The sequence below is a fragment of the Ursus maritimus genome, unplaced genomic scaffold, assembly GCF_017311325.1.
Source record: "Ursus maritimus isolate PB19 unplaced genomic scaffold, ASM1731132v1 scaffold_6, whole genome shotgun sequence".
NCBI classification, from domain to species: Eukaryota; Metazoa; Chordata; class Mammalia; order Carnivora; family Ursidae; genus Ursus; species Ursus maritimus.
In genome coordinates, this window is record NW_024426774.1 from 21,334,231 (window position 1) to 21,358,644 (window position 24,414).

The following is a 24,414-nucleotide window of genomic DNA, read 5'->3' on the forward strand; positions in this document are numbered from 1 at the left end:
GATATGTATGTTCAATGTACCATCTTAACTTGGAAATTATGAAGTTTATATTAATAAGGACTGTTTTGGTTGTAAATAATAGAAACCCACTTCAAACTAGCTTAGGAAGAAAAGTTATTGGCTCCAGAACCTGGGAAGAGGAGCTTACAGGATTGAAGGAAGAACTGCATGAACCAGCACCAGAACGTTAAGTTCTGGTCCTGTCAAACCAGAACTCTCGGTATCACCAGGACACCATAAAAGCTGTATGTGTGTATCTGTGTGATCTGTTTCATGAGCGCATGAATCTCATGCAGAATCTATTGCAGATAGATTCTTAACCCCGTGCGGAAGAGCTGGCTTCTTACAGAATTTATATCTTCCCTCTTTCATAACCTCATTGGAAAAAGAGCCCTTTTTTCCTTATATCTAAATATGAGGATTCTTACTGATTGGCTTTGGTCACTTGACTACTCCTGATCCAGATGGAATGGGGGAGGAGTTTTCTAGAAGGAAAGGGGTACTTTTACCAGAACAAGGGGAGTAAGATGGTATAGGGTAGACAAAAAATGTAATAGCTACCATAGTCCCCTCTTGATGAGCTTTCCAGATTTTTCACTGTTACAAACAATGTTGCGTTGATATCTGTAGGATAAATTCCTATAAGTGGAATTGCTGGGTCAATTGGATTTATTTTTATTATTGACAGATGTTGTGATCAAGAAGATTGTATCAATGTACATTCCCACCAGCTGTTTGAGAGTCCATTTCCCCATACCCTTGCCAAATTGGGCATTATTAATCTTTTCATTGTTTTTTTCTAGTCTATAGGTAAGAAGTGGTATCTCATTATTTTAATTTGTATTTTTTAATTATTAAAAAGTGTTTAACATCTTTTAAAATTTTTTTGGCCACTTATGTTTCTTTTTCTGTGAACTGCTTTCATTATCCTTTTTAAAATTTTTGGATTATTAGCCTTTTCCTTGTTTATCTTTTTCCTTTTTTTACTCATTGATTTTTGGGAACTTCTTGCTCATTAAATAAATTAGCCCTTTGTTTTAATTATTTTATGGTGGTAAAATATACATAACATAAAATTTACCGTTGTAAGCATTAAGTGTGTTAAATACATTCACATTGTTGTGCAACCATCACTACTATCTCTCTCAGAAGTTTCTTATCTTCCCATATATGTAACTTTGTACCCACTGAATGCTAACTTTTCATTCTTCCTTCCCTCAGCCCCTGGTAATTACCATTCTACCTTCTGTCTCTTGAATCGGGCTACTCTAATTATTTCACTTAGCATAATGTCTTCCAGGTCTAACTCTTTGTTTTTATATTTGGTTTGACAGCTTGTTGAGTCTTGCAGTAATCGATGGTGATATTTTAAGCTGCTTACCTACTTGTCTTCTTTTACTTTTTCTTTTTTTTTTTTTTTTTAACTCATTTCATTACCATTTGTTTTATCTCCTAGTATCTCGGAAAAGGAAAGCCAAGAACTGGGAGGATGAAGACTTTTATGATAGTGATGATGACACGTTTCTTGATCGGACTGGCCTGGTTGAAAAGAAGCGTCTGAACCGAATGAAGAAAGCTGGGAAAATTGATGAGAAGCCAGAGACCTTTGAATCATTGGCAAGTTTTATTTATAGAAGTAGTGGTGGTAGTTTAATTTTTAAATAAGATAATGTATTATTCAAATTTGTTTTATAATTATAATTTTTAAAGCAGTAGCATTGAAATCTGGTACTGAAGTATAACTTTCTTGATCTGTAAATTTGATAGTAACAACCAGTCTTACCCAACTTGGAAAACGTTTGGCTTGCTGCTAGAGACTCTGTCTACCTCTGGGTGGATATTGATCCATGAAAGAGCGTTCTTTGGATATGGTGTTAATCCTACAAAAAGAAAGGAAAAAGTCCCAAATTCGGCCGTTCTGAAGTGAAATCGACTTTAGACTTCTGGCAGTCAAGTTGTGAAAGGAATTTTGAGGAGTATAGTTTGGTAATAGTCTTAAACTGTATATCCTTCATGAAATCATCATAAGATAGCATGTGTTTTCACTTATATTAAGTAGTATTCAGAGCTTTACAACATTACCCAACATCTATTTTTTTGATTCATCAATGAAAACAAATGCCTTGAGTTCTTTCTTTTGAGTAATGTCCAGTCTATGTTCTGTACATTCATTTTGTTTAATTCTGAGTTAATTCAGAACTTAATTCAAATTAATAAACACATGAAAATTGTTAACTCCGTAAGATGCAGATTTATTTGGAATTCTGAATGAATCCTCTTAAACCTTGTAACAATAGTGAAAATAAGAGGAGGAAGACAGAAAAGCTACCATATTTTGAAAGAAGAAAAACATTTGCTAACCCTGTTAATTTGGGTGTTACAGGTTGCAAAGTTAAATGATGCTGAAAAGGAACTCTCTGAAATTTCTGAGAAACTGAAAGCCTCAAGCAAAGGTAAGTCAATGACCCACTGAACAAGTACGTATTGGGCATTTACTGTACGTAGTGCACTCTGCCAGCACTGAGGCTAGTTAACAGGATATACAGAGCATGGAGCATTTCTAAGAAGGAACATAGCATCTTAGAACTAGAAAGAACATTATAAATTATTTGGTTTAAACTCTTTGTGTAATAGATGAGGAAAATGAAGCTCAGTGAGGCAAAATGATGTCCTAAGGTCTTCAAGCTATAACCTGTTCTCTTATTCCTAACATGAGTAATGTCCTCTTGTTAGTGACTTTATGTTAGTGACTTAAAAAAAAAAAGATTTATTTATTTATTTGAGAAGGAGAGAGTGTGTAGCGGGAGAAAGGGGCAGAGGGAGAGAGAGAGAATCCCAAGCGGACTCCCTGCTGAGTGTGGAGCCTGACACGGGGCTTGATCTCACAGCCCTGAGATCATGACCTGAGTTGAAATCAAGAGTTGGAGGCTCAACTGACTGAGCCACCCAGGTGCTCCTATTAGTGACTTTTCTGTGGAAACTTTGGCTGAATTTTAAAATATTTGAGGCCATTTTTCTGAACATATATTATCCCTTTCTTGGACAGCTCTGTCAGAGTCACCATCTCAGGATTCTTTAGATGCATTTATGTCAGAAATGAAATCAGGGAGTGCATTGGATGGTGTGTCCCGGAAAAAACTTCACCTGAGAACTTTTGAACTGAGGAAAGAACAACAGAGACTTAAAGGGTTGATAAAAATTGTAAAGCCAGCAGAGATTCCAGAGCTGAAAAAGTAAGTCTTAGTTATACTTGAAATTTTAAATAAGCATGTTTGCATAGATAACATTTTGGATTATATCGTTGTTTTTTTAATCTTTACAGAATAGAAATAGAATGTAAGAAACCCTTTAAAGCACAGGAGGCAGTGATTTCATAGAGTCAAAACCATTTCATTTGTGTGAGGCGAATGTGATAACCACTACACTATGGAAACACGGCTCATTTCATTTGTGAAATACAGACTGCTGTAGGATTTTTAGAGAAAACTATGTTGATTCCTGTTTCATTGGAAGGTTCTGAATTTTTTTTTTATTTTTATTTTTATTTTTTTTAAAGATTTTATTTATTTATTTGACAGAGAGAGACAGCCAATGAGAGAGGGAACACAAGCAGGGGGAGTGGGAGAGGAAGAAGCAGGCTCCTAGCAGAGGAGCCTGATGTGGGGCTCGATCCCAGAACGCCGGGATCACGCCCTGAGCTGAAGGCAGATGCTCAACGACTGCGCCACCCAGGCGCCCCTGAATTTTTTTTTTTAAAGATTTTATTTATCTAACAGAGAGCGAGAGTACACAAGCAGGGGGAGCGGCAGAGGGAGAGGGAGAAGCAGGCTTCCTGCTGAGGACCCTAGGATCCTTCCCAGGACTCTGAGATCATGACCTGAGCTGAAAGCAGACGCTTAACTGACTGAGCCACCCAGGTGCCCAAGGCTCTGAATTTTTTACTTAATCTTTTTTTTTTTTTAAAGATTTTATTTATTCATGAAAGACACACAGAGAGAGACAGAGAGATGGAGAGAGGCAGAGGGAGAGGGAGAAGCAGGTTTCCTGCTGAGCAAGGAGCCCGATGCAGGACTTGATCCCAGGACCCTGGGATCATGACCTGAGTTGAAGGCAGATGCTCAACCGACTGAGCCACCCAGGTGGCCCCCCTTTGTTTTTTAAATATTTCATTTATTGAATTTTTTACTTCGTCTTTTAATGCAGAATAAACTTCTTTAAAGAGCAACATGCCAAAAGGCTAATTTCCCTAATATAAAGACCTTTGAATAAGTAGACAACCATCTACCAAAGAGAAAAATGGGAAAAGGATATCAACTGATAGGCCACCGAAAAGGAAATACAAATAGCTCTTAACTATATGAAAAAAAATCCGCAGTCTTGCTTGTAAGAGAAATATGAATATAATAATGTAATACCACTTTTTAATCTGTGATTTTAAAACCACAGATGAAAAGATATGAGTTCAGATTGTCATTTTAGCACCTGATTTGTCATTCCTAAGAATCAGTTGACAACTTTGATAAATACTTTTTTAAAAAGATTTTATTTATTTATTTATTTGAGAGAGAGAACACAAGCATGGGGAGAAGCAGAGGGAGAGGGACAAGCAGATTCCAAGCTGAGCACAGAGCCCGATGTTGGTTTGATCCCACAACCCTGAGATCATGAGCTGAGCTGAAATCAAGAACCAGATGCCCAACTGACTGAGCCACCCAGGGACCCCTATATTTAAATACTTTAAAAATGGAATTTCTTCCTTTAAAAATAGGGGAAGGCATAATCCCTTAAAGTTGATTTTATTGGTTAACTTTGATTTTGTGAAAATTATTGGAAGAAATTAACCTAAATCCTTTTTTTTTAGTAATTTGTAAACAAGATTTTAGAAATAGTTTTTCCCAGATTTGGCTAGTATTTGTGTGTGAATGTATATGTGGTGTGTGTGTGTATGTGTATGTGTGTGTGAGAGAGAGAATAAGATGCAATCTTTCAATTTGACAATATTTTCAAATTTTGTTCTATGTGGTCTCAACAAATTTTGAAAATGTTGAGTAGGTTGTGGTGGAAATAAGCAACTCCCAGTGAGCACAATTTGGGTAGGCATCTCAAAAAGTGGTATTGCCTAGGTGGGATCACTCACTTATGAAGGTATTAACTCTGGAAAGTTTCTTATTTTCTTTTTATCTGTGCTGTTCTATACAGCACGCAATAGTCTCCTGTGATATTAAAATTAAATGAAATTAAAAACTCAGTTCTTCAGTCAAGTAGTCACATTTCAGGTCCTCAATAGCCACATGTGGCTAATGGCTTCTGTATTGGACAGTACAGATGTAGAACATTTCCATTTTGCAGAATGTTCTGTTTGGATGGTGCTGTTTTAAGTAGGCTCAGTGTGGAGCCCAACGCGGGGCTTGAACTCACAGCCCTGAGAGCAAGACCAGAGCTGAGATCAAGAGTTGGCTGCTTAAACAACTGAGCCACCAGGTGCCCCAAGGACAGTGCTGCTTTAGATTGCCAGTAAGCATTTATGTGGCCCCGTACCACTGTGTACAAAACCTGTAATTTGATGCTGGGGGCATTGCATAGATGAATAGATATTGGGAGGCATCTTTTTTTTTTTTATAGGGATTTAAACATAAAATGTTTCTGTAGCCCTTGATCATCTGTACAGAAAATTAATCCCCAAATTACTAGTAGGTTTGTTTAAAGATTTATGTGTAGTTTGGATATTTCATACAGTGATTCATAGGTCAGTCCACAAAAGCTATGACCCAAGTGATATTTCATTTACTGATAGTGAGGAGGGGGGTTAGCACTCAAGTTAGACTCCCTGGCTTTCATTCTCAGCCCTATGAATTACTTTTTGGGCATTTTGAGGCAAGTTATGTAATTTCTTTGATCTTAACTTTCCTCATCTGTAAATTAGAAGTATTAGTGATGTTGAAAGAGGACACGGATAGGGGTACCTGGGTGGCTTAGTCGGTTGGGCATCTGACTCTTGGTTTTGGCTTGGGTCATGGTTTGGGGTTGTGGGATTGAGACCCACGTTGGGCTCTGCACTCGGCAGGGAGTCGGCTTGGGATTCTCTCTCTCCTTCTGCCCCGCCCCCTGCTTATGTGCTCTCTCTTTCTCTAATAAAATAAAATCTTTAAAAAGGAAGAGATGGCATGAATAGCACTTGACACAGTGCTGGCGTGTATGTATTATTGTTATCATCATTGTCCTATTCTGTATACCTAGCAGCTATTCTTAACGTTGTATTTGTAGAGAAAGGATAAAAACTCCTGAGGCATAGTTCAGGGTAAGCAAATTAACAGTGAGTTTTAATTCTAACTCCAAAATCCTTTCCCTTGGTAAGTCATCCCTGCGAGAGAGGGTATGTCAGCTTCCTCCAGAGCCTCTCTTCTTGCTGTCTGTGTGTCTGTATGGTTTCTCCTCCCTTTCCTACTTTAGATCCTGGCCTTTAGATGTGTTTACCCTCTCCCTCCTCTTCTCACTTGAAGGTTGAACTTCCCAACTTTCTACCTAACACCTTTCCCCCTGACCCAAGCAGCTCTTCATTGTGATCCCATCTTCTGCCTTTTCATCTCCTTGGAGTGACTTCTCGTCCTCCAGACCAGCGAAGCTCTTTAATGGAGCTGAAGAATATCTGTGTTGCTCTTGACTTTGTATGCCAGAATCTTCCTGAGGCCTTTGGGGAGGGGCTGTGAAGAATAGTATTTGGCAAAGAGTCTTTAAGGCCAGGCAGGAAGGATTCTTCTGGTGGCCTTCGCAAGGCAATAGTCTGTCTGTGGTAGAGAGCAAGGGTCTGAGACTAGGCCCAAGAGCACTGCCAAGGGTAAGACTTCGGTCGAAGAAGGCAGCAGTGGCAAATAGGGCTTTAGCATAGAGCAGCAAGGTCAGTTTATCATATGGGTCACTGTGCGTCAGGAGTGCCAGTGCTATCCCTGTATTCCAGAATGCAGGCCTGTCTTTCCCTCTGTCTCCTCATGCTGTCTTGTCATCGTCACTTCTGCCTACTCTCCGAGTGTCTGGTCAACTCATCTGTCATCCTTTTTGGTTTTGCTCATTTCTTTTTTTCACCTGCTCTTTCCTAATTTCTACAGTCTCTTCTTTTTGCTCTTCCTCAGCTTTACCCTAGTGGGCCTAGCTGTGAATGGTGACAGGCTCATTAGTTATAAGGTCTGTCGTTATGTCTTTGTCATTACTCACCATGCAGTGTAGCCCCTACACACGCACTTTTTAGAAATTTTTGTGATCAGAGCCTTTGTGTGTGGTTGTGATGTAAGTGTGGACTCCAGGTAAGTAAGACACTGTGAGTCCTCTTGAGAGGTTGGTGGAAAATAGGGCTTTACCCCATGGGTCTGTCTCCTGCCACTCGGTGGGAGTGGGGTCTTGCCCCATTTGCCAGTGACCTTTGTACTGTCAGCATCATTTTATGGAGGTGAAGTCATGTAGCATGTTGAAACTTACTAAAGTCGGAGCCTTTCTTACCCTTCATAGCCCTGTGTGTGAGAGTCAGCACAGCGTCATTGTCCTTTCAGATTCTCTTGGCCTTTTCCCATTGGTATGTGCTTAGATACTCATTTTGTGGAAATTTTTGTTTTGCCGAAAGTTTCTTTTCATTGTCCAGGGTGTTTTTAGATAAAATCTTGGTTACAGGAAGAGATATGTATAATTGTTCTTTCTTCTTAGGACTGAAAGTGAGGCTACAGATGTGGAAAACAAAGCTAAAAAGTTTATGTTGCCTCTCTTTGGTGCCATGAAAGGAGGAAGCAAATTCAAATTAAAAACGGGAACAGTAGGGGTAAGTTGTGGGTCATGGTGTGAAACTTTTAGCTCTCAAGTCAATTTGCATGTAACTGATTTGTACACGGAACATCAATATATTAATTTGTGATGAATGTTGCATTTAAGAAGTGTCTCTTTTCCTGGTGGGTGGATATTGTAACATTTGGACTCAGCTAACATTTGTTAGTCATATAGTCCCTGCACCTGGCCCTGCCATATGGTGTTCCCTACTTCATTTAATCCCTCTAACACTTGGTGACGTGTGGGAATTACTACCTCTCATAGGTGAGGAAACAGGGTCAGAAAGATTAAATATGATCACATCATCGTTAAGTGACTAGACTGGCAATCAAATCCAAGTCCTCTGTTTCTTGAGTTTTGTGATCTTTCTACTGTCCTCTAACACTTCGCTGGTGAATGTTTTTGCTTTGCGTACATCCCTTTTTACAGATTCAGCTTTTAAAAGGTCTTCATCACCTAAAGAGATGAACCTTGTGTAGTTGTGTGTGAGGGCTCCCCTGACCAAACACCACAGACTGGGCGGCTTAAGTGACAGAAATTTATTTTCTCACAATTCCGGAGGCTGGGAGTCCGAGATCAGCATACCAGCAGGATTAGTTTCCCCTGAGGTTCCTTTCCCTGGCTTGGAGATGGCTGCCCTCTTCCTGCGTCTTCCTGTGGTCATCCCTTGGTGCACTTGCACCTGTCGTGTCTCCCACTCCTCTTGTAAGAACTCCAGTCATCTTGGATTAGGGCCTCACCCTAACTGCTTTCTTTTAACTTACCTCTTTAAAAATTTTATCTCTAAATATGGTTACGTTCTGAGGTACTGGAGGTTGGGGCTTCAACACAGGAATTTTGTAGGGACAGAATTCAGCCCCTCGCACCTTGAATTAGGGCAGACTGCCCTCTGGTGGCAAAAGCCTGAAGTCTCAGGTTGACCTGAGATGCAGGCTTTTCTGTGTGGATGGGGGGAAACTTATGTTTTAATTAGAGGAAAAACACTTTACTAAAAAGCTCTCTTTAGAGGTTTACTGAATTCAGTCTTATATTTAAAAAATGATATGCCCAACATATACTTTAGTACTTTCTCTCTATTCCTTAAGCTTTAATCAACTTTTTCTTTTTTCTTTTAAAGATTTTATTTATTTATTTATTTGACAGAACGAGAGAGCACAAGCAGGGGGAACAGGGGGAACAGTAGAGGGAGAAGCAGGCTCCCCGCTAAGCAGGGACCCCGATGTGGGGCTCGATCCCAGGACCCTGAGATCATGACCCGAGCTGAAGGCAGATGCTTAACCATCTGAGCCACCCAGGTGCTCCATAATCAGCTTTTTCTAATAATTTTATTAAAAGGTCTTGATTAGAATATTTGGCTTTATTCTTCAAGAAATGTCTTCAGGGGGCGCCTGGGTGGTGCAGTCAGTTGAGTGTCCAACTCTTGGTTTCAGCTTAGGTTGTGATCTCAGGGTTATGAGATTGAGCCCCGGGTCTGGCTCTGTGCTCAGCACAGAGTCTGCCTGAGATTCTCTCCCTCTCTGCCCCTCCCCCCTCTCTTTCTCTCTCTCTAAAATAAATAAATCTTAAAAAAAAAGTCTTCATGATCTGTTTTACTGATTTACATGTCTCAATTCTTTGAAATTGTGTTAAATCTAAAATGCAAAAGCTGCACAAATGATCTGTTTCTTAGAAATGTGTGTCTGATTGACCCCTGGAAGATTTTGTAATGAATTAAGATCCTTTAACACCATGAGGGGTAGCAGGACAGGAATCCTGCAGCTGTGCTTGCAGGTACTTGCCTCGGGCACCTGCAAGAAATGTTCTAGTTCCCTACAAGCCGTTTCAGGTGTTTTGTACTTAATATTCTTTTGACCCTAGAAATTAATAAAGATATGTGTTAAGGGTCCATAGATGGATAGAATTTCACATGCAAGTCCTACTTCCAGCAGACTTCTGTAGGGTGCATCAGCCTAGAGACTTGAGACATTCTACACATTTAGCTTCAACTCCTTGAAGAGATTTGTCTCTTTCGTTATGTGGAACTATTTGTTCATTGTTTTGTTTCGTTTGTAGAAGTTACCCCCTAAGCGCCCAGAACTCCCTCCAGCTCTAATGAGAATGAAGGATGAGCCTGAAGTAGAAGAGGAGGAGGAAGAGGACGAGGAAGAGGAGAGGGAAAAGGAGGAGGATGAAAGGGGGAAAATGGAGGCTGGAAGCAGTAGGCTGCAGCAGGAGACAGAGCTGGAAGACGCCATGCAGGAAGCGAGGCCTCCCACTGACCTCACGTGTTCTATAGAGACAAAAACCCATGGTAATTTCTTCTCCTTTCCATGCTGCTCAGTGGGGCATTTGCATCGATTGTGTTTAGCCAGTCTTTGTTTGTGCATTTTGACTCTGTGGCACTTTATGATATGTGATACAGCTGACTCTGGAAACATACTTTCCTGGTCTTTCTTTGACCATCAGTCATTATTTATCCTCATTGCAAAATAAGGGCAGGCATTTCCAGTCTATTCCAGAATTATGGAACATTGAGAGCTGTGGAATCTGAAACCACAGCTGCTGTGGAACAGCCCTGAGCTGCTGCCATTGTGTGATTGGAGGGCAGTAAAAGAGGGTGCATGATGGGGCCTGATCAGGTAGTCTCAGGATAAACCTCCCCTTAGTCGTTATTTTCCCCATCCCTAAAACAGAGGCTAAGCATAATTGTGCCCACGGTACACACTTCTTAGGAAGCATGGTGCCTTATTCATTTTTTTGTCCATGGTACCTAGCAGAGAACCCAGCACACAGTACTCTCACACCTCAGCCAAGGTTCGATGACAAATGACAAAAGAGGGAATTGATTGGTTTTTAAATATGTTTTCTTCTGACTGTAAGAGGAAGATGTATTCATTTTAGAAACTTTAGATCATACATAAAAGTCCAAAGAAGAAAAGAGAAATCTCCTGCAGTCTCACCCCTGAGATCATTGTTATCTTTTCAGCATCCTCTTGTCCCTTGTCAGCTGCAGGAGTTATTTTCCTGCAGCATGACCAAACCATCTGGCATTGTCAAGACTTCACAGAAAATAGGGAGCATGAGGAAAAACAAAACAAAAACCGATGTTAAATATGCATGGGAATGCATGCATGTCTACTTCCAAAACAAACCTGTCTTGTCTGCAAAAAGCGCCAGGCCTGATATGGAGGCCTTCTCTTGAATCATCCTCAGTTGTTGGAGAAAAGAAAAGTTTCTGTTTTTTCATCTGCGAGAGATCTTTTGGTTTTGCATTCTCCTTTGTTTAGTTATTGGCAATATGCTTAGCCTTTTCAAACAAGGACTTACACATACTTTTTTTTAATGAGTCCAATCTTTGATCCATACATTGTGAAGGTGGCATATAAACAGGTTAGTAGGAGGGCGAGCAATAAGTATTATATTTTTTTGTGTAAGGGACCAAAGGATAAATGTGTGTGTGTAAAAATAGATTTTAAAATTTGTTAAAGATACATTAATGGGTAAATCTGCAGCTGATTAGGGATTACTCTAGGCCTCTTTTTTTTTTTCAATGTTAGGAAAGTATTGTACATGCTATTTTATAACCTATTTTTTCTGGATCTTAAAATATTCTTTTGAAATGTGGAGTCAGAAAGGAGCATAGTGGGGGCGCCTGGGTGGCACAGCGGTTAAGCGTCTGCCTTCGGCTCAGGGCGTGATCCCAGCGTTATGGGATCGAGCCCCACATCAGGCTCCTCCACTATGAGCCTGCTTCTTCCTCTCCCACTCCCTCTGCTTGTGTTCCCTCTCTCGCTGGCTGTCTCTCTCTCTGTCAAATAAATAAATAAAATCTTTAAAAAAAAAAAAAAAAAAAAGAAAGAAAGGAGCATAGTGATCCATCACATGCTTCTGCCATAATTTAATCAACTCCCTATTGTTAGATCTGTAATTTTTGCTGTTCTAAACATACTGTATATATAATAAATCTTGGTACTCATCTCTGATTATTTTCTTTGAATATGTTCCTGGAAATAGAATATCTAGGCCAAGGATTATGTACATTTTTAAGGCTTTTGGCAAGTAGTGCTGAAAAGTTTTACCTCAGAGATGGCCAGTTTTTAAAGTGGAAAATTGATTTCTCTGTTAAACATATGGAGGCACATTTTTTTGAGAATCTAAGGTTATTGAAGCTAATGATAGTAAAGGTGGATGATTATGTATTTACTTAGCTTTTCTTGCTTTTGTTTTTGTTTTCTTGGTTCCCCACTATGAATTAAATAATAACAATATGTTCTGGTTCTGCATTTTATAGAAAACATGTCTCAACTCAGCCAAGTGGAGCAGAGTAAAGATTATCAAGAGATTAGTGAAACAGCTGCATCACGTGAGGAGCCCTCAGGCAAGTAGTGGCGCCGACTCCATTGCTGCCCTGCACACAAGCAGCCAGCTGGTGTCAGAGAGGAGGGGCTGGCAGCTGAGCTGAAGCAGCACAGAGCATGGCCTTTCAGACACTGGGGAGATGCTCCTGCCAGGGCCCTGGACGGAACTGGAATACCTGAGAGGTTATGTTTGGTGCCACCCCATTTGCCTTTCTTTATTCCTTTTCTGCCTCCTGGTGTTCCGTCTCCCTGACCTACAAAATTCCTGCTGCCTTTGCGCTTCCATGCAAAGCCCTCTACAACTTTTCATCTCCCAGAGATGAGTCTGCCTATCATGGGAGTAATTCCAAAACTATTAAAATAAATTGGTTGAAAGGTTGACCTATTGAAAGGACTGGTTTTGGGGCACCTGGGTGGCTTAGTTGGTTGAGTGAATGACTCTTGGTTTCAACTCAGGTCATGATCTCATGGGTTGAGGGATCAAGCCCCCTGTTGGGCTCCACGTTCAGCACAGAGTCTGTTGGAGATTCTCTCTCTCTGTCTCTCAAATAAATAATCTTGGGGAAAGAAAAAAAGGACTGGTTTGCTACAGTTTTAACTGTAATAGTTGAACCGTAGAATAGTAAAATCAGCCCCATTTTCCTTTCCCTTTTTAAATGGTGTGATTATATTCAAGCTTGTACAACAGCCTTACAATTTGAAAACTGCGTTATAGCAGAGAGAAAATTCTCTTAAAATCGTCTTTATAGTAGAAGGAATTTTTGAGAATTTGATTGTTATGTGTTTTCAGTTTTTATAATGATCTCTTAAGAGGAATTTTTTTCTTTTTTTTTTTTTAATTTAATTAATGATTTTTTATTATATTATGTTAGTCACCATACAGTACATCCCCGGTTTCCGATGTAAAGCTCGATGATTCATTAGTTGCGTATAACACCCAGTGCACCATGCAATACGTGCCCTCCTTACTACCCATCACCGGTGTATCCCATTCCCCCACCCCCCTCCCCTCTGAGGCCCTCAGTTTGTTTCTCATAGTCCATAGTCTCTCATGTTTCATTCCCCCTTCTGATTACCCCCCCTTTCTTTATCCCTTTCTTCCCCTACCGATCTTCCTAGTTCTTATGTTCCATAGATGAGAGAAATCATATGATAGTTGTCTTTCTCTGCTTGACTTATTTCACTTAGCATTATCTCCTCCAGTGCCGTCCATGTTGCAGCAAATGTTGAGAATTCGTTCTTTCTGATAGCTGAGTAATATTCCATTGTATATGTGGACCACAACTTCTTAATCCAGTCATCTGTTGAAGAGCATCTCGGCTCCTTCCACAATTTAGCTATTGTGGACATTGCTGCATATGGCCCTTCTCTTCACTACGTCTGTATCTTTGGGGTAAACACCCAGTAGTGCAATGGCTGGGTCATAGGGTAGCTCAATTTTTAACTTTTTAAGGGACCTCCACACTGTTTTCCAGAGTGGCTGTACCAACTTGCATTCCCACCAACAATGTAGGAGGGATCCCCTTTCTCTACATCCTCTCCAACAATTGTTGTTTCTTGCCTTGTCTATTTTTGCCATTCTGACTGGCGTAAGGTGGTATCTCAGTGTGGTTTTGATTTGAATTTCCCTGATGGCTAATGATTTTGAACATTTTTTCATGTGTCTGTTAGCCATTTGTATGTCTTCATTGGAAAAGTGTCTGTTCATATCTTCTGCCCATTTTTTGATTTGTTTATTTGTTTCTCGTGTATTGAGTTTGAGAAGTTTTTTGTAGATCTTGGATACCAGTCCTTTATCTGTAGTGTCATTTGCAAATATCTTCTCCCATTCCGTGGGCTGCCTCTTAGTTTTTCTGACTGTTTCCTTGGATGTGCAGAAACTTTTAATCTTGATGAAGTCCCATAAATTCATTTTATCTTTTGTTTCTCTTGCCTTTGGGGATGTGTCATGAAAAAGGTTGCTTTGGCCGATGTCATAGAGGTTGCTGCCTATGTTCTCCTCTAGAATTTTGATGGATTCCTGTCTCACATCGAGGTCTTTCATCCATTTGGAGTTTATTTTTGTGTATGGTGTGAGATAGTGGTCAAGTTTCATTCTTTTGCATGTAGCTGTCCAATTTTCCCAGCACCATTTATTGAAGAGACTGTCTTTTTCCCACCGGATGTTTTTTCCTGCTTTATCAAATATTAGTTGCCCAAAGAGCCGAGGGTCCATTTCTGGGCTCTCTATTCTGTTCCATTGGTCTATGTGTCTGTTTTTGTGCCAGTACCATGCTGTCTTTGTGATCACAGCTTTGTAGTACAGCTCGAAATCCGGCATTGTGATGCCCCCAGCTTTGTTTTTCCTTTTCAACAGTTCCTTGGAGATTCGGGGCCTTTTCTGTTTCCATACAAATTTAAGGACTGTTTGTTCCAGTTCTTTGAAAAATGTCCTTGGTATTTTGATCGGGATAGCATTGAAAGTGTAGATTGCTCTGGGTAGCATGGACATTTTAACTATGTTAATTCTTCCAATCCATGAGCATGGAATATTTTTCCATCTTTTTATGTCTTCCTCAATGTCTTTCAAGAGTGATTTATAGTTTCTAGAATATAGGTCCTTTACGTCTCTGGTTAAGTTAATTCCAAGGTAACGTATGGTTTTTGGTGCTATTGTAAATGGGATGGATTCCCTAATTTCTCTTTCTTCAGTCTCGTTATTCGTGTATAGAAATGCAACTGATTTCTGAGTATTGATTTTGTATCCCGCCACATTACTGAATTGCTCTATAACTTCTAATAGTTTGGGAGTGGATTCTTTTGGGTTTTCCATATAGAGTATCATGTCATCTGCGAAGAGAGACATTTTGACTTCTTCTCTGCCGATTTGGATACCTTTGATCCCTTTTTTGCTGATTGCTGTTGCAAGGACTTCTAGTACTATGTTGAATAATAGTGGCGAGAGTGGGCATCCTTGTCGTGTTCCTGATCTTAAGGGAAAGGCTTCCAGCTTTTCCCCATTGAGAATAATATTTGCTGTAGGCTTTTCATAGATGGCTTTTATGAGATTGAGAAATGTACCCTCTATTCCTACACTCTGAAGGGTTTTAATCAGGAAAGGATGCTGTATTTTGTCAAATGCTTTTTCTGCATCAATTGAGAGGATCATATGGTTCCTGAGTCTTTTCTTGTTGATATGATGTATCACGCTGATCGATTTGCGAATGTTGAACCATGCATCCCAGGTATGAATCCCACTTGGTCATGATGGATAATCCTTTTAATGTACTGTTGGATTCTATTAGCAAGGATCTTGTTGAGGATTTTGGCGTCCATATTCATTAGGGAAATCGATCTGTAATTCTCCTTTTTGATGGGGTCTAAGAGGAATTTTTTTTCTATTTTACTTATTCTGAAATAGCTATTGCCTCTTGTTTTTCCTTTTCTCAAATTAGCATCAAAGACTGAATATGAGAAAAACAGAGATGAATTGAAGAAAAAGAAAGCTCCTGGTCTAGGCAAAGTAAGTACTTTAGCCATAATCTTCACCTCTCTAGAAGTAAAAGTGAATCCCCTTGTCATGGACCACATTCAGAAGAATGAATTTTTAGGGATTGTCTTTAGCAGAGTTCCCAGCGACCTAATACTCCCTCTTCTAGAAGTCTGGGCTTTCTTATTTTTGAATTTTTATGTTTTGAATTCTCTATTCTTGTCTCCATCCACACCATTCCCTATAACTCTGCATATACTTCTTTGATTAATTTCTGAATCTTTGTTCATATCCTTTTATGCCATACAAAGACATTTGAATAATACATTCTTATTTGACTATTTTTATTACACAGAAGGTAGAATGTAATGCACTCTATGTCAGGATTTATTTTTTTAACCTATTGTGGAAATGACTGTGTATCAGTATACCAAGAGCTTCCTACTGTATGGACGTACTCTACTTAACCAGTTCCCTATAAGTGGACACTTGGGTTGTTTCTAGTCTTTTATTATAACAGTGTTATAATGAATAATCTCGTGTATACATAATTTTTTGTGGATACAGTAATTCCCAAAAGTGGGATTGCTAGGTTATGTCAGGAGGTCCTTAAGACCCTCAGGCTAGGTAATTCATAGGAGGCCTCACAGGACTCAGCATGTGGTTGTATCCACAGCTATGATGTACTGGAATAAAAGAATGCCAAGTACAGTCTGCAAAGGGAAAAGGCACATGGGGCAAAGTCTAAGAAAACCAGGCATAAGTTTCCAAGAGTCCTTTTTCATTGGAGTCACACAGGATGTGTTTAATTCCCCTCGCAATGAGTTGTCACATCTTATGAAATGTTGCTAACCAGGGAGGCTCACTATAGACTCAGTGCCCAGGATTTTTATTGGGGACTGTTCACACAGCCACCTCCTGCCTGGTATGCACTCAAATCCATTCTCCCAGAAGGAAAGTAGATGTTCAGCATGAACCATATTGTTTTTATAGACAGTTTAGGCACAGCGAGGCACTTTTATCAGGGTAGTAGGAACCCTCCTGAAATCCAAGTCCCCAGATACCAGGTGAGGGCCAACCTTGTAAACAGGCCTTTCAAAAGATAGCAGTCAGGCTTGCCCTGTTAACTCTTTTCTGCACCTAGATCAAAAGACAAATGCCAAATTTCCCTCTCTGGGGTTTATACCATTAGAACTCATACCTCTGTTAACAATCCCTTTTAGAAAACATCACTTCTGTCTCACTGGCTGAAAATCAGCTTGTTGAGGCTTTACGGGAAAAAGTCAAGGTTCAGAAAGAGAGTATTCCCCCATTTTTTGGTTACTTATGTCAAGGTAATTAATGGAAGCTTTTCTCTCTTAGTTTTTATTTGTTGACGGGCATAGGGACAATAATTCTTAGAGTTAAAATTCTTTTGGGTAAAATAACCTATCTTTTCTTTGCAGCTTCCAGCAGCACTTTCTTCCAAATATCCAGAAGATGACCCAGACTACTGTGTATGGGTCCCCCCTGAAGGTAGATTGTTTTTATTACTTTTCTTCTCTTCTAAGACTTATTTATTTATATTTCTGAATAGGTAATGTATGTTTAAGGTTCAAAATAAGAAAGTTTTTATAAGAGTATATAGTGGGATGGGACACCTGGGTAGTACAGTCGGTTAAGTGTCCAACACTTGATTTTGGCTCAGGTTGTGATCTCAGGGTCATGAAATCCAGGCCCATGTTGGGCTCCTTGGTCAGTGCAGAGTCTGCTTGGGATTCTCTTTCCCTTTGCCCCTCCCTCCCATTCGCTCATGCGATCTCTTTCTCTCTAAAATAATTAGGGTCGCCTGGGTGGCTTAGTTGGCTAAGCATCTAACTTTGGCTCAGGTCATGATCTCAGGGTCCTGGGATCGAGCCCCACGTCTGGCTCCCTGCTCAGTGGGGAGTCTGCTTCTCCCTCTCCCTCTACTGCTTCCCCTGCTCGTGCTCTCTTTCTCTCTCAAATAAATAAATAATCTATTTTTAAAAAAATTCTTTAAAGAAAAAAAAGTAAGTAGTGGGAAAGTTCTCCCTTTTAGGGGAACAGGTAGAGTGAAAGATCTAAAGAGACATATCGACCAAATATAATTTGTGGATTCTGCTTGACTCCTTTTTGAACAAACAACTATTAAAAAAATTATATACCAGTCAGATAATTTTGAACACTAGCCAGATATGCAGTGTTACTAGGAAATTATTAATTATTTTAAAGTGTAGATGATGTTATGTTCTTTAGAAAAAGTTCTTATCTTCTAGAACTGTGTACAGAAGTGTTCACAGATGGAATATCTGGGATGTACCTTAAGATAATCCTGTAGAGGTTGAGGATGAGGGAGCGTGGAGGGGGTAATAGATAAAGCAGGACTTGTCACATATTGATAATTGTTTTAGCTGGGTGATAGGTACATGGAGATTCATTATATTTTTTTCTTCTGCATGTCTCTTAAATTTTCTTTAAAGTTATATAAACACACCTACTGGCTCTGCCTCAGCTACTTTGGTGTTTTCCTCTAAAGCCAGCCAAATATCACTTTCTTGTGACTTCTTATGTATGTCACATAAAATGCTTGTGTGAGCAGTTAAATACATAATATTTCACCACTGTTTTTACACAAATAGAAGCATATTCTATACCTTGCTGTTTTGCACTTAACACTATATGGCTATCCTTCCATAGCTATTCATAGATTCCTCCCTTCCTCCCTTCTTCTCTTCCTTTGTAGCATAGTTCTTTTTTATGGTCTAGATAATACCTTTACTTATTTATTCAGTTCCCTCAGTGAATATTTGCTGTGTTTCCAGTTTTGCCATTTCAAACAACTCTGCATGGAGGGGAGGGTTTGGGAGCTGGGGTAACTGGGTGATAGACATTAAGGAGAACATGTGTTGTAATGAGCACTGGGTGTTACATAAGATTGATGAATCACTGACCTCTACTTCTGAAACTAATAATACATCATATGTTAATTGAATTAAAAAAAAACCTCTGTAGTAAGTAACCTCTCACATACATACTTTTGCAAGTGTAGAGGTGCATATGTAGAAAAAATCATAAAAGTTAACACGCTGGATCAAAGGCTATAAACATTTTTAAGACATTATAAATTGTATTCTATAGGGAGGGTACAGCTTATGTTCATACATACATTCTTTTTTTTTTTTTTTTAAAGATTTTATTTATTTATGTGACAGAGAGACAGCCAGCGAGAGAGGGAACACAGCAAGGGGAGTGGGAGAGGAAGAAGCAGGCTCATAGCGGAGGAGCCCGATGTGGGACTCGATCCCGGTACGCCGGGATCACGCCCTGAGCTGAAGGCAGATGCTTTTAACGACTGCGCCACCCAGGCGCCCCTATGTTCATACATACATTCTTAAGGCAATGTATGAGATGCTTGTTCCCCATATGCTCATCACAGGTTGCTTTTTCTATGGATCAGGTTTCTAATATACTAGTAGTTAATAGAAATTTTGTTACTGGAAATGTTTGCTTTTTATTGGCTAGGAAATATAAGGGTAGATATTGTATACAAAAAGGTGGCGTTCTAGAATAGTAGAAACCTCTTTTGTCTGTTCTTTTTACTTTTTAGCCTACTAATGTCTGGGTATCTTTTCCCTCCTGACTTTGGAAAAGTGAATGTGTTTCTTTCTTTATACTCTGATCTAGGCCAAAGTGGAGATGGCAGGACCCATCTGAATGACAAGTATGGCTATTGACTGCTTCAGAATCCTAAAGGAAGACCTTGTGGACCATGTGACATGGGATATGTAGGGTCCTATATCAAGTTGAATGTCCAGAGAAGGAGTTCAGGTGATCTTTTGTAAAATCTGGTGACTGGCCTTTTCTTCCATTCTTATGGCTCCCTAAATTTATCTACTCATTTGATTCTCTTGAATTTGGCATTTATGTTTAAAAGTATTTGTGAATGTATGTAAAAAGAAACCATATATTTTGAGAATTGGTAAAATGATAGACATGACTCTATTAAAAGAGGTGAAGATGTCTCATGTTTGCTTAAGGCCACAATGTCTTTCATGAAGCTTTAGGGACTGTGCTTCTCCTGAGGAATAGGGTGCTTCTGGTAGTTAGACTGTAGGCTTCACTGATACGGCCTCCTCAAATAAGTGTTGGAATATGAGGTCATGCCATAGGGTGACCCTGGGTGTCCCTGTCATTCCTGGAACTAAAAGTAGATACAGAGTGGGGCCTTCCTGCTCCTTCCCAGTATAATCCTCCTGCCAGGTTTGAGAACGGACCCTGATTTATCAGGACAAAGTTCAGGACCATAGTACACCTTGTGCACTCAGACACCAGTCCTGATAAAAACTCAGTCTTTTGAATGTCCTAGACTCTGACCAGTCAGATCAGTCACTCCTCCTGTGGAAAGGTGCAAATAGGGTCATAGAATGAAAAGCTGGATGTGTTCTGCCCAGGGTAGAGCTTCTCACTTCTGTGGAGAGGAGAATAAAAGTTTTTCCTTTCTGGAAACACAAAGAAATTTGAGAAGATGTCTCATCTCCCCCATTGCACCCTCTTCCCCCCCAAACATTAACGGATGCCTCACTTCCACAGGGAATGAAAGCCTAAGAGTGGAAGCAAGGTGGAGAGCTTGTGGATTAGGCTGGAGGCAGACCCAATGAGCAGGCAGGAGAAGTGTTGTGGCCCAGCAAGAGTGTGGATGAGGGTGATGTTTTCTTTTTTTATACGGTATATGTTTGTATTTTTCTTCATTATATTGTATGCATGAAGTAGGTGGGGAGCGGTAATGAGAAACTTGAGTTTCCCAGACAGATGTGGGCAGTCTGGTCTGCTGAAAGTGATGCCCTTCATTTCTCAAAAAAACAATATCAATATTGGTATTATGAGAAACTAATATTTTGGACTTGATTTAGACCAACAGGGAAGAACTTGATGTAAGAAGTGACAGGAATTTGGGGGTAGAGTGACCATGCCATCTTGGATTGAAACAGCAAAGGTCCAAGCCATGTCAGTGGTCCTCAAAGGTGGAACTCTTAATTCAAACAAAATTGTATGTGGGATCCTTAGGTTTAAACAGGTACAAATATATCTACTCTGGCTTAAGTGTGGGCACAGAAATGGGATCAACAGGTACACCCCACATGCATGCTCTCCATCTCCCCTCACGGTGTTCCTAAGGAATCCTCGGGGCTCACAGAGCAGCGTCTATTTAGGGAGACTTCTAAGTGTTTTGGAGACCCGGAAAGCAAATAGGACTTCATATGCCAAAATAAAACATAAATATGTCACTTGTACAATGAACTTCAGTGGTCAGTGGACTTGATTGAAAAGATGTGTGCAGGAGTCTTAGCTCTCTTTATCAAATAGTAGACTTTGGGGACATGACTTAAATCCCCTGAGCCTCAATTCTGTCATGTGTGAAGCAGGGACAGTAATGCTTCCTGCTCTTTGAACCTCAGATTTGTTCTAAGGATCAAATGAGATAATGTAGAGGGATGTGCTGGATAGGGCTTTGTAGGCATTAGTGGGTGTCACTCACTACAAACAGGAGACAAATACTGACCTGTAGCCTGCTCCTCATTGGTTAGACAGGAGAGTGGATGAAACCAGTGATTCTCAACTGTGGCTGCATATTAGAATCACCTATGGAAATTTGTTAAGTTTTTCAATTTAATGCTTGTATCCTACCTTAAATCAGTTTAATCAGAATCTCTGATGTGATCCCTTTTAAAAAGCACTCCAGGTGATTTTAATGTGCAGCCCAACCTCCACAGCATGGTCAGCAAAACTTTTCCGTTAATGGCCGGGTACTTCAGGCTTTGCAAGCCATGCAGTCCCTGTCACAGCCACCTGACTCTGCCATTGCAGGTCAAACAGCATAGGCAGTACACAAATGGATGAGCGTGGCTGTGTTCCAGTAAATATTTATAAAAACAGGTGGCAGGCTTGATTTGGCTTGCAGGGTATCATTGGCCAACCCCTGCTCTAGGCTAATTCATCTTCAAGGTCCCATCTGGCTCAAGGTGTTTACAAGAACTTTAAGAAGTAATATGTGCCCCAGTTCACGGGTGTTTGAAATTCTCTGTTCAAAGGGCTAATTATCCCCTCCTAAACTGGGAGGTTGCAGTTCGATGGTTACCAGAAATCAAGGTAATCCAGTCTCCTTTTCACAGAAAGAAAAGTAAGGTTATTAGTCATTACGAAAAATACTGTTGCAGCAAGAACAATTAACTAAAAGCAAGGTGTCCCTGGTCAGCTGTCCTGGTCTCCCCAGGAGTTCTGTATCACCCCTGCCTTTATATTTAAAGAGCAGTGGGAAGCCATTGAGGTGTCAGTGATGGTGAATGATCAGATTTGGGTTTTTAAAAGAACACTCAAAATTACAGTGTGGAGGAAGGAGGGAAGAGGACAAGAGGATGCAGGAAGACAGGTTAGAAGTCTGCTACAGAGAAGTCTGGGTGAGAGATTGTGGCAGCTTGCACTAAGTAGAGATCGAAATGCAAAGAGGGACGTGGGTCCTAGCAATATCTTGAAAAGTGAAATGGCTGAAACTGAGTGATGGATTGGTGGGAGGAGGGGGTGGAGTCAGGGGAGAATAAAAGTTCAGTTTTGGACAAGTTGAGCTTGGTGTCCCATTGAGACATCTAAGTAAAGACGTCAGGAAAGCAGTTGGATATGGCAGTCTGGATCTAGGGAGAGAGGGCTGGCGAACAGTTGGCTGTCTTCTACCAGGTGAGCCTAGGAGTAAGGGGGCACCAGCCCCCCTTTAAACCTCCTAGGTTTAAAGACCAGGAGGCAGGCAGAAAGTTTGCAGGCTGACCCCAGTCTTGGACAGCTGATTGCCCTTTCTTTGGTATTAGGAGCACTTTTTCTTGGTATGGGGACTCATTTATTGGAGGAAAAAGGTAAAGTAAGTGTCACAGCGAGCAGCATTCTGGAGAAAAAAAGTCAAGGATATATAACATTAAAACAAGTCTCTTTGTCTGCTTCAGGAAATTTCTAAGGAGTTTGCACAGTGCCTGGTACATTTAAATGTTTGTTGAGTGCCTGCCTGAAATATTTTCCCTGGAGTTGCCCCAATCTAGGATAGGAATTACGAAGCCTCACTGTCTCGTTGTAGCCCAAGCCTTTACCGGTTACTACTTCATTGAAACTAGATGGAGTTAGCTCTTTTGGGAAATATGACACAATTCCCAACAAACTTTGAGGCTGTTAGCCACTGCCTGGGCATCTGTTGCTTTACCATTGAAATGCTGCCACCTTCCGAATAGGGCGTGACAAGTAGCCAGCAGCTGTGGCCGGCTTCCTGAAAGTGGGAACCAGAGGGAAGCCAGCCAGCCCAGTCCTGAGGTAGTCAAAAGCAGGAATCCAGGCCCTTGGCAGGGGAGCGGCGTTCCCATACAGGGTTTGATCCAACCCTGTTTGGACCAACCAGGTTTGACAGACTGCTGGGAAATGACATAAAACTCTCCCTGACCTTTGGGAAGTGGGTCACAGCATTAAACTGGTGTGGTCTCTTCTGTGACAGGCTGCTCTTTGATCCTGAGATTCCTCACTTGATGTGGGCATTGAGAACAATTTTCAAGATTTCTTCTCTGGTCTTAGAGTAGTCTTTGCCCTGCTTTGTTTGGTCTTAGAGGTTTGGCACAACCATAGTCCAGGGTAGGACTGAGGCTTCCATTCTGTGGGAGACCAGAAGTTTCCCTTCCCCCAGTAAGATGAGGTGGGTTAGAGGGTTCAGCATGGGAGGGGACAGTGGTTTCCACCAAAGGTAGCTTCATTCTCTTCATCCCTCAAGTCAGTCTTAACAATTTCTGCATGTAAAGGTTTTAAGATTCGTCTCTTTCCTTGCCCACTGCCCTGACCCAAGCTCCCCTCACCCTATGACTCTTCACAGGGTTCCCTTCTTGTCCCTGCCTCATCATGCTCTCCTCCATACATCTGAGTTATCTCTGAGCATGATCCTGTGCTCTGAAATCTCAAAGGTTCTTCAGTATCCAAAGGGTGAGGTCTAAATTCATTTGAGGCTTTAAAATCCTTCATTATAGGGTTCCTGTACTTTCTGATCATGATATACCCCATATGTCCTTGTCCCTTCGTTTCTGCCACCTCACCAGGTGTACCTGATACTCTAGTAATAATAGATTATTGCCCCAAACACACTTTTTGCTTTTACTTCTTCCTGTATTTTCTATCAAGCCTTGCTGTACATGGCCTTAAGCCTCGGTTTCCTGGTCTATCAAATAGAGAAAATAATGCCTCATAGTATTATGGAGATTAAATAACAGATACCTACAAAACCCTTAGCTATGCTTGATGCATAATCAGCTCCCCCAAGTGTAGCTATTATTAGTATCATTGTGGTCTTCCTTGTTCATGTATGCTTATGACTGTCATTTTTTTAAAGTCCAGCTTGAATCTCACTACCTTCAGAAAACCCTGATCCCCACGGTCGTCATGAATCTCTCCTTCCCCACCAGTCTTGTGGCATTTTGTTTTTTACCTCTGTGATGGCCCTTACTCCTATGGCCCTATGTCCGTTAATTATATGTATGCTTGGGTTATTTACATTTGTAAGCTTTATGAGTTTTTGAGAATAAGAATTATATATCTTATTTTGTACCTCACCCTTAGCCCATGGCACCTACCAGTTCACAAAATGAGGACTCAGTTTTATTGTTGCTTTAAGTGAGTGGGGGTTGGAAGTTCTGGTCCTGGCCCTTTCTACTCTTGGGTCTTCCGGGCAGAGAAGAGATACCTCAGATTTGCCTTCATTTCCAAGATCTTGCTCCTGACAGACTG

General features: G+C 40.6%; 1 protein-coding gene across 1 annotated transcript in view; it reads left to right on the forward strand.

Annotated features, from left to right (window-relative positions):
- Window positions 1-19,640, forward strand: part of LOC103671631 (solute carrier family 4 member 1 adaptor protein) — a 32,857-nt gene extending 13,217 nt beyond the window's left edge. The window contains exons 6-14 of the mRNA XM_008700286.2: window positions 1,457-1,617; window positions 2,384-2,453; window positions 3,047-3,233; window positions 7,693-7,804; window positions 9,862-10,099; window positions 12,080-12,166; window positions 15,581-15,648; window positions 17,061-17,130; window positions 19,300-19,640. Of these exons, the coding sequence (XP_008698508.2) occupies window positions 1,457-1,617; window positions 2,384-2,453; window positions 3,047-3,233; window positions 7,693-7,804; window positions 9,862-10,099; window positions 12,080-12,166; window positions 15,581-15,648; window positions 17,061-17,130; window positions 19,300-19,349 (1,043 nt within the window). The 3' untranslated portion in view covers window positions 19,350-19,640. The remainder of the gene's footprint in view (window positions 1-1,456; window positions 1,618-2,383; window positions 2,454-3,046; window positions 3,234-7,692; window positions 7,805-9,861; window positions 10,100-12,079; window positions 12,167-15,580; window positions 15,649-17,060; window positions 17,131-19,299) is intronic.
- The last annotated feature ends 4,774 nt before the right edge of the window (window positions 19,641-24,414 follow it).